Source organism: Gossypium arboreum, chromosome 7, assembly GCF_025698485.1.
Source record: "Gossypium arboreum isolate Shixiya-1 chromosome 7, ASM2569848v2, whole genome shotgun sequence".
Lineage (NCBI taxonomy): Eukaryota > Viridiplantae > Streptophyta > Magnoliopsida > Malvales > Malvaceae > Gossypium > Gossypium arboreum.
In genome coordinates, this window is record NC_069076.1 from 63,064,836 (window position 1) to 63,075,968 (window position 11,133).

Below are 11,133 nucleotides of genomic sequence, written 5' to 3' on the forward strand. Positions count from 1 at the left end.
AAACAATTTATGAGTAAAATAACATGAAGTTTGTAACACCCTTAACCCTTAGTCGTCGCCGAAATAGGGTTACAGAGCATTACCGAATTTTTCAGATCAAATGCATTCAAAACATGTCAGAACAATCAATCTAGTTATCTAACCAATGTACCCTTATAGGTACCAAAATTCTATCGTCGAAACACATCAATAAGACATCATATAAATCTAATTTGTAAACATGCTAAATTCAATCTAATTTACCTATAACATGTTCATTTAAACATTAACTTAAACATGCCATACTATAGCCTCAAACATAAACACATACTCATATATATATTTATAACCAACCAATATTAAATTATAACCTTATGTAAAATCAGTCCACAAAATGATTAACATTTAGACATCCTAGGTACATGCCAACACAAAAGGATAAATATCACCACGTTTAAGATCGGGATCGTTGTTTGATACTAAATCAGCAATCAAAATTAAGTCCTAACCTACGCACAGAAAACAAAACCGTACGCTGAGTATAAACTCAGTGGTATTTCTATAATTCGAATATAAAAAAAATATGAAATCACAAATATACAATCTAAAAATTTCAATAACCATATCACATTTCATTTGTTTCACAATATCTCAATTCTCATATTTGCTATATAAATGGCTTTTCACAATATAATACACATATCATTTAAACAATAATTTTGTTCATTCCATATCTAATTCATGAATACACAATTCATGTGTCTCAATCCACATTTCAATTCACTGTCTCATTTTCATTTCACATGCAATATCATCTAATATCAATCATAATGCAATTTCAATTAATTACCCCTATTAACACGACTCGAACTCGAACGGATACGCAGATCCAACCAAACACACCAGTTTGACACCCAGTGCCTCATCAGATAATTCGAAGTAATAAATTGACATCCAGTGTCTCATCGGCTAAACCGAAGTAATTTGGCACTCAGTGCCTCATCGAATATATCTGAAGTAATAAATTGACACCCAGTGTCTCATCGACTCGAGGTCGAAGAATCCCTGAACTATTCCAATCCTATGGCATGCCATCTATATCCGACTCAGTCTAATACAGTTAATAGGGTTTAATTCCACAATTAAAAAAGAATCAATATCCAATATCCACATTTCACATTAATCACAAATTCATATAAATTCAATTCAATATCAAAATTCTAGTTACCCACCTCAATCACTTACCATAATTATTAAATCAAAATACAACAATTAATTATTAGATTCGAATTATAGAAATACAAACCAGAATTTCCGAGCTACTCCTTGTCGACTTTATCTTTTCTTTTCTTAGTTGAAGTTTTCGGCACAACGTTAGCTACGAAATTGAAACAATTAAAATTCATCAATACAATACAATTCAATTTCACATTGAATATTTTAAATTTTTATTCAACATTTACCTAAATTTTAATTTAGTCCCTAAACTGAGACTAACTTTATTTCTTCACAATTAATTCTATATTTTCATTTAATTTCCACTCTAAACTAAATTCAACTCTCTTATTTCACTCAAATCCCTAAATTTTTAATTTTTACAATTTAATCCCTAATACTCAAAATTTACAATTTATTCCACAATTCAATCCTTTTTCAATTCTAACTTAAAAATCTATCAATTTAATCCCTAATACTCTAATTATTCAACATAGACAACATTTAAAAACTCAATAATTTCTAAAATTTTGACATCGGTTGAGTAATATTTAGTTCTAGGATTCTAAAAACATAAAAATTACAAGAAAATGGACTAAATTAACTTACCAATTAAGCTTTGAACCCTTCAAAACCCTAATTTCTTTTTCTTTCCTTTTTCCCTCAGTTTCGTTTCAATTTTCTGGTTTCTTTGTCTCTTTTCTTTTATTTATTTTATTTATTCTTTTAGTTATTATAATAATATAATATAATATATTATATTATTATATACTTAAATATTAAGTATTCATATATTATTATATACATATATATATTATTTGTACACATGCAGACACAATCACCATACAATTGTTAATTAGGGTTTAATATCTTATTTAATCACTTCACTTTTCTCTAATCTATAATTAAATTTTTACTTTTTATGCAATTTAGTCCTTATACTTAATTACTTTTAATTTAAGTAAATTTACCTAACCAAGACTTAACTAACCACATAACTAACTTCGTAAATATTTTTAATAAATATGTACGAATCCATTTTACAAAAATGGATACCCAAAAATACACTTTTCGATTATCCGTGATTATCGAGTTATTACAAAGTTCTTGATATGAATGAAGGAGTTCAACAACAGCGAAAAACAAAATGAAATTCAGTTTGAAAATTTTAAGATTTTTTTATATAGTAAAAGTTGTAAAAACGTTAGTTTAAAAAATTTAGTTCTAGTTTTAAAAATTTTAGATTTATAAATCTTTAAATAGTTTTATATTTAAAAATAAATTTTTTGTCATTTTTATAGATATTTAATAATTTTAGTTTAAGATTTTTTTCTTTTACAATTATTATTAAGAAAAATTTAAAATATCAAAATTGTTATAAAATAAAGAGAGATGACGAGAATAAAGAACAAAGAAAATATGAAAGTAATATAGAATGTACTTTATTAATCAACGGGATGATTATAATTATTCATCAGAGTCTCTATTTATAGGCATAAGAAATATCAAAAAAGTAAAGATCTAATTCTAATAACTATTAGAATTTAAAGTACATCAAAACTTTATCTTGATCATGATGGACATACACTTAATAAGATATTCATAACACTCCCCATTGGATGTCCATTGATAGATAATATGCCTCATTAAAACTTTATTAGGAAAAACCCTGTGAGATAAAAATCTAATGAAGCAAAAAGAGTACACAATTTATAATATGCATAATATGCTGCCTCATTAAAAACCTTACCAGGAAAACCCAATGGGACAAAACCTCGATTAAGGGAAAAAGAGTGCAATGCGTATTTACTCCCCCTCATGAAAACATCACATATTTTCTCATATTCTACGTATTCAATCTTGAATACTAGTTTTTCAAATGACTATTTGAATGTATTGGTAACCATTTATATCACTATTCTTTTGAAAATCATGAGTGAGGGAAATTTGGAGAAATATATTTTGATCTCTTCAGGAGATTCAACAATAATCATAATAAACTTTAATCATGATTCTTTTATAAAAACACAAATAGGTATTTTGGATCATTTTATAATCCTTTTTCAACTACTATTCACTAAATCAAATTTACCACATATATTCAAATTATTTCAATTCATATAAATGAACAATTTCTCAAGAATTTCAATATGCTTCTAGCATCCTAAATCCTTCAAGGATTTTAATATAAACTTTACTATATAGTGATTCATAAAAGGTTGTAACAATAACCAATAGACACAAGTTAAATCTTTTATGAATTGTCAATTTAATAATATATCTAAAGATTATTGCATCCACCACAAAAGAATATTATATTTTTTCATAATTAATGCCAGGACTTAGCGAAATACTTCATATTTTTATTCCGCTTTTGCAAAACTACTTCAATTGCACCCTTATTGGCTTTATACCTTTAGATATTTGGACTACTGGTCCAAAAACTCCTTGAATTTAATTGTACTTGAGTTGAGTCTTTCTATTTTGATTAATTTATTCAATATCTATATTTCTCAATAGATTTATTCACGATCCTCCTTTTATGTCATTATTTCAATATTAATATTGCATGCAAAATCATTGTCGACCACTTTTATTATTCGGTTCCACATTTTCTCTAATTGACATAACTTATCGTGATCTCTTATTTTCATTATTTTAAAATTCAGTTTCAGGTACCTGAATCCTTTCTGAAGTTTTACTTATTAGTTATGCCTTGGGTCTCTTCTAGAGCACCCGCCTCCACTATATGACCATCTAGAGTAATTTTCATCTTTAGAACCGATCAATCTATTATTTATTCTAACTGATTATCCTACTGGGACTTTGATTCAAATTAAAATATTAGATGGTATATAACACTTGTTTATTCTCATTAAGGTTGTAAATACATCTAACAGTTAACTTGTAATGAGTTATCCTTATTGAACTTCTAGTTCAATTACTCTTCCCCTAACTCATTACAAGTTATTGTTTCTCTCCCCCTAATGTTGGGAAAACTGACAACTCATGTCACAATTGAATATCGAATTAATTGCTCAAAGATATTATAAGGAGACTCATATAAATATACATTCCCAATCTCTTATTATGACCTGTGAGTTGTGGTGGAGCAGTTGGAACATATACCGTACATCAAAAAATTGTAAGATGGGAAATGATCAAAAATCAATTGTAGTAGGGAGTATTTATAATTTATTGGCTTGATGCGTATATGTAAATAAGTACAAGAACGAATCTCATGCTGAAATAGAAAGTTTTGTTCTCTTAAGTAATGGTTTAACTATTAGTTGGAGGCATTTGATAAACAATTCAACTAAATCATTTTGTGTGTGAATATGAGTTATAGGATGCTCAATTTTTATCCCAATTGACATGCAATAATCACTGAAACCTTGGGATGTAAACTCACCAACATTAGCAAGATGAATTATTTTAATTGCATAATCTGAAATTAATCATTTAAACAAGCAATCTTGCAAACGACAGGTTGCATGTTGATAACTCATGTGCTTATTTTGCAGATGCATCTACCAAAATCATATAATATCAAAATCATCCACATGGTGGATGAATGGGCCCATATTCATTTCAGAAATGCAACACATTAAATCTCAACTTTAGCTAGTGAGTTTCTAATAATCAATTTTCATTGAGAACAAACAACAAATGGGAATTCTTTAAATTAACGAATCTTCTGATTCTTTAATTGAATGTCCATATGAATTTTCAATTAATTTTCGCATCATATACAATCCAGGATGGTCTAACTGGTCACACCAAGTAGTAGACACATTTGTATTAGTAAACTTCTGGTTTACTTTAACAAATGTTTCAATTGTACTAAGTTGTAACAAATTGATAATTTTATTATCATTCCTTTTAATTTGTATCCACATATAAGTACTATTGTGACATTTACTACTGAAAATGTCTAAATCAATGTGAAGTCTATAATGCCACCAAGTCAATAAATATAATTTCCAAATAATTGTATGCAGTATTCGATTCAGGGAATATGCCAAAATCTTCAAATGCCCAAAATCTATTTTCCGGTATACAAGGTACATAACCAATGACTTTTCATATATAAGTTTTTCTCTTGTAAGTTCTCATTAGTAATATTTTACTACATAATTTTAATTGAGAACTTATTCGAATACTATAGAGTTATACTCACGCTTTTTTTTTAAAAACTTGCAACTTTAGGTGCATCCAACCATAATAAGTTTTAGATAGAATTATCATATTCTATTGCTCATAGGTATATCTTTCACAGTCAAATATTTTACTTTTAACCTTTTAATAAGGATGATGACAAAAGAATATCATAAATATTATAAATTAATAACTCAATCCCTTTTTTATTCATATGAAATATAATCTTTTCCTCATTCATAATCTTAATATGAGATCCATTACAAATAACTTTTAAAAGTAATGCATTAACCATCACAAATTTTGTGCTTTTTAAATAGTGATATAGTAACTCTTCGGAACTTTCAACTAATTTTGTACTATCAAATATTGGAATAATATTTGTTTGTTTCAATACCAAATAAGATAAATATTTTCTATCTGTAATGATAGAATTCATTCTTACATTTTCATATCCTTCCCCAAAGAATATTAACAGAAACAAAATATTTGGGTATATGCCACATATGTGGCCAATAATATTTCATATCATATATTGATAACATGAGTTATCTTTATCCTTTAAAGAGTTATCTTGAGAACTCACATTGTTCTCTTATTTATTACTATGGAGAGAATAAAGGACAAGAAAATATGAAAGCAACAGAGAATGTACTTTACTAATCAAAGGGATGATTACAATGCTTCATCGGAGTCTTTATTTATAGGCATAAGAAGTATAAAAGAAGTAGAGATTTAATTGTAATAACTATTAGAATTTAAAGTACATCAAAACTTTATCTTGATCATGATGGACATCCACTTAATAAGATATTCATAACAAAAATAATTTTTTTAACTATATCTCAAGGACCAAATTAGGTATTCACCCTTTTGACTTAAGGTGCAATTTTACTTTTTAAAAAGTCTTAACAAGGGAGTGATAAAAAATGTAACAATTTGAAAATGTTAGTGACTATTATGTAACTTTTGAAAGTTGAGTGGTCGAAATGTAATTTTAAATAAAGTTTAAACATCTACCATTCAACATATATGTGAGGATAAAGATTTTTTTTTTAAAACTTTATAAAGAGTTTATTGTGCCTAATCGTTATGCATTTTGAATTTTTAAGATTTAGTTAGTCTACTTTTAATTTCAAAAATTAAAAAATCAAAGTCCATTTTCATAAAACACGTTTGTTAAATTTGAATATTGAAAGGTGTAGTTTAAAAATTTTAGTGTTTTTAAAGGGATATATCCAAATTACTACAAACAAAATTCTGCATAGAGAGTGATTAAACTTAATATATTTGAATGGGAAGAAAAAATTCCTAAAATTAGAAGTAAAAGAGATTAAATTTGAAAGGTGAAGAAAGTACAAGGAGTAGAGTATAATTAATAAATAAAAACCACCTAGTTGTGAAATGGGGATTTCCAAGAAGCAGGACAAGGCGACAAGGGTGGGCCCGTCGGACTATCATCTCATCTAATAAAAACCTTAAAACCAAAGCACACGGGTTTTGAATGGAATCATTTATATGTTCCCACCTCCAATCCTCTGCTTTAGTTGGTATTTGTTGCCATCATGTCTTTCATTGTCCCAAATCATTTATGTTGATAAATAAAATAAGGGTTTGAATTAGCTACTTCGAATCAGTAAGATTAAACCATTTTCAATTTTAAGTTTTTTTTTTTTTTTAATGAAATTATTTCAAGTTTTTAGTTTCTCAACCATGAAATTACAGGAGGGCCTGAAAAGCTAACAGTGAGAGCAATAGACTAAAGGAGAGAAACACAAAAGAGGAAAGCAAAAAAGAAAAAAAGAGTCTCTGCTTCCCTCTGTTTCAAGACCCAACATAGCCGACCCACACCAACATTGTAATCAATCCGCGTTTGCTCCATTCTCTCCAGTTTTTAAATTCAAAATTCACTGGGAGGAGGCTTATTGTTAAAGAAATGAATACTAGGGATAATGATTATACAACTTTCAAAAATTAATTTTAATTCACAACTGTAAACACATCATTCACATTTTCTCATGTATCAACCTGGAACTGCAATTTCATCAAATAAATATCTCAGAATGAATTTTTATTTGAACTCTACCTGCCTGAAAATGACAACATCAATTGGTCTCTCAAAATTTATTCTTTTCAGGTATACATTCAGATACGGACGTCTTTCTCTGCTACTAACAAGATAAAAAAGATAAGATTCATCACCTCCTCCACTATTTCTTCTCTTGATTCTCAGATTGTTGAGGCTTGCATTCAGTGCACGCTACGCAAGACGGAGAAGGTGCATTTTCAAGGAGACTAATCCGTAATGTTTGCTGCTTCTCTTCATTCCCCGGGACATATAGGAGGGCTTCCATTATTAGGATCTCCCAGTCCCGAGGTAGGACATATGAATACCAATTATCATCTGTAAAAGAATCCCATTTCAAAATCGTATCAGGTTAAAACAGAAGTAATATACCAACTTATGAATTGTTTGGAATAAGCTGGTTTAATACTAAAACTTGCTCTAAAAAACCCGAAAAGTGCTAATACAACACTTCCCGGATAGAGGTTACTTAACAAAAGAGGCTTCTAAGAATTGAGACAATTGATACATCAAAGGTGAGAGATCTCAGAGAATATGTGTTTTGCGCATGTAATTAATGAGAGGGATTTGAGAGATTGAACCAAAGAAAAGACAGAAGGTGTAAAGAAGAACATAAATCAGACGACACCAACCTCCATTACGAACTGCCTTCAATTGTAATACTCCATTGCCTTGTGGTCCAGATACAGGGAATGTGCAAGATACAGAATGCCTCTTGTGAGCTACAGCAAGAGAAGCATTGTACCATGGTCCCTTCTTAACCGGTTCCCCAATAGCATTTATGATTGCTTGATTCTTACCAGCTTTCTCCATTGCCTTTCTAAAAAGTTGTAGGGTCGATTATAAGGATAACTTGTTCATCATTGCAAATAGAAAATGCAGAATGAAATGAAAATCCAACATCGTACATTAATTTTTGGAACATAAACAACAAGACAAGAAGACTTGGAAGTTGCTAAAAAATGAAAACCAAAGTATCATACTTGGGGTTACTACTGGAAGAAAAAGGAAGTAGCTATTTCCATTAGAAACCAGAAACTATATAGCAATAAATTCTATCCTTTCACCCAATATCCATGAAAATATTTTGTCCACTAAACGAATGCTCCAGGGGATCAAGTACAACATTGTGCGTAAGGAGATCATATAACAACAATACAAGTTACAACGCTAACAAATTCTAAGTACCATGGAGACCCTTGTACTAGGAGTCGATTGCATTTTGCCCCCTCTACTCAAAAAATGGGCAAATTAGTTCCTATACGTTAGATCAAAGAGCAAACTAGTCTTTCTGTTAAAAAATCCATCCATTTTTACTGTTAAAAACTTGTCCATGTACGTGAATATGAGGTACCCATGGCACATCATGTGTAATTGTCTAGTTAACTGTCTGGTTATTTCGTTAGCCATACCAGTTTTTAACAGTAGAAGTTGATGAATGTTTAATAGAAATAACCAGTTTGCTATATCATCTAACGTAAAAAGACTAATTTTCTCATCTTTTGAGTGAAGGGAGCAAAATGCAATCTGATTGGGCCTCCATGGTACTTTTACCCAAATTCTAATATTTCAAAGATGTTACGTTCTACAAAAAAAATAAAAAAATAGATACAACATTCAAGCACATAAGCTTACAGTTTCAGTGTATGCATTCCGAGTTCAGAAGGAAATCCAAGGTATAGCTAATTTCGCAAGTGGAGTCATGGACCATTGACAACAATTCCTATCCTATTATAATATCAGTGACAATAAGCAAATAAACTTCCTCTATTCTTCTGTTATGTCCAGAAGATGATCAAAATCCAAAAGTTGGCGAAGTTGAACATGCAGAATCCAATATTAATATAGATCGGAGTATGCTAATCAAGAGATTGAACTATTTAGAAATTAATTTTATACTTTATGCATCTGATAGCAATCTTTTCAAATAACTAGGCTATTTAATTTTAATTAGCATTTTACTTCTTTTCTACATAATAAGGTTCTAGCATTGTATTGGTATTTTCCATTTTATAACTCAAATCTCGTTTTGCATATTTGAAAAACAAAGTCATCCAATTAGTAAAACTCTTACAGCAGAGCCAGATGAAATGGATCATACCTGCTACAGCCATGGTAGATGGCAAGGTCATCAACAGCACTCAAAGCAACACCGCCTGTTACCGTAATCAAGATAAAAGAAACCGCTTTACCAGCAAACGACTTGTTCTTTTCGTCATTCACAGAAGTTCCATTGCTGCAAATAAGTAAAACATGATGAAGTTTAACTTATCATTTGGAAGAACCTAAAAACTACCACCACAACAACAAAAAACAATTTTATGTTGCAAAAAAACCCAGAGTGGCAACTCAAAATAAACTATCTGAACATTGAATTTGTAATTCTGTTACTGGGATTTGACACAGAGCCTAAACATCATCTGGGGTGAACTCTTATCACAAACCAAAGTATAAATAAACTCAAAGTCCCTTGATTTCTCCTGGTTTGGATATTAACCCACTTTCAGTATCTGAAAAAAAATCTTACGAAAATTTATGGGTGCTAGAAATTTATGGCTAATTCAATCCCAGAAAACGAATTGCTAAAATCCTAAAACTGGAAACTCAAAAAAAAAAAAGTACCTGGAAAGCTTGGAAGATGGAGAATTCTTGAAGAAAGAAACCAACCTTCTGGCCAGCATGATATCCCTCTTCGTTATGCCCCGCCAAAAGGCTCTTACCTACTGCTTCAAACCCTTTTTTTTTCCTCCCTTAACCTCAGTTGTGTTGTATTCCTCCTCTCTGTTATGTCACCGAAAGGCTCGACTCCATTTGAACTCGTTGGCAAAAATTATGCTTTGGGCCATTCAAAATTACTTTCATCAATGGGTTATAAAGTTCTTGAGGCCCAATCTTTCTTTACCACGTTTAAATATTCTTTTATGGTTTTTTTGGTGGTAAAATAAAATAAAATAACCTAAAGTTGCATCATACAAAAACACCACTTGTGTGAAAATTTTGATTTAAATGATTATTTAGGAGATAAATGTTCATTTAAAATTAAAAAATCATTTTAATTATATTTATCATTAAAATTAAAATAATTTAATAAAAAATAATATTGTAACTCACTATTAATATTTTGATATATGAAATATATTTTTAAATACTTTTTCAAGCAATAAATTTAAATTATTTGTAAATATTTTAAATATTAAAATACAGGGACAACACTAAGGGACTTGGGCACGATCCCCTAAAATAGAAAATTTTCCATTTAAATCCTTTAGAATTTTTAATAATTTAAATTAATAAAAGTAAACTTACACTTTGATCCCTAAAAATATGAAAATTTGATTCAATCTTTTAAAATATAAATTATTAAAATGATAAAATTACATTTTTACCATTATAAAATTATAAATTAATTTCACCCTTTCTAGTTTTGCCTTGTTAAAATATAAACATAGAATTCAATTATACCAATATAAAACTAACATAATTTTATACACTTTCATAATTTTTCTATGATTAATATTTTAACAATTCAATCATAGAATTTATTAATATAAATATAGTTGTCATGAAAAAAAAAGAATGATTAGATTGTCATAATCATTTTAAGTAATCAAAATGTATAAAACAGGTTAAATATACTTGAAATAAATAATAATAATAATCATCGATGAGAGTTAAAAAAAGTCATTTTAACTCCT

At 29.0% G+C, this 11,133-nt stretch overlaps 1 protein-coding gene across 1 annotated transcript; it reads right to left on the reverse strand.

Moving 5' to 3' along the window:
• Nucleotides 1–7,392: 7,392 nt before the first annotated feature.
• LOC108468900 (uncharacterized) lies at nucleotides 7,393–10,271 on the reverse strand. The gene is made up of 4 exons (XM_017769769.2): nucleotides 10,061–10,271; nucleotides 9,540–9,674; nucleotides 8,071–8,258; nucleotides 7,393–7,756 (listed from the first exon to the last, which is right to left on the reverse strand). The coding sequence occupies exons 1-4, from the start codon at nucleotides 10,117–10,119 to the stop codon at nucleotides 7,563–7,565; spliced, it is 576 nt and encodes a 191-aa protein (XP_017625258.1). The 5' UTR covers nucleotides 10,120–10,271; the 3' UTR covers nucleotides 7,393–7,562.
• Between the last annotated feature and the right edge of the window lie 862 nt (nucleotides 10,272–11,133).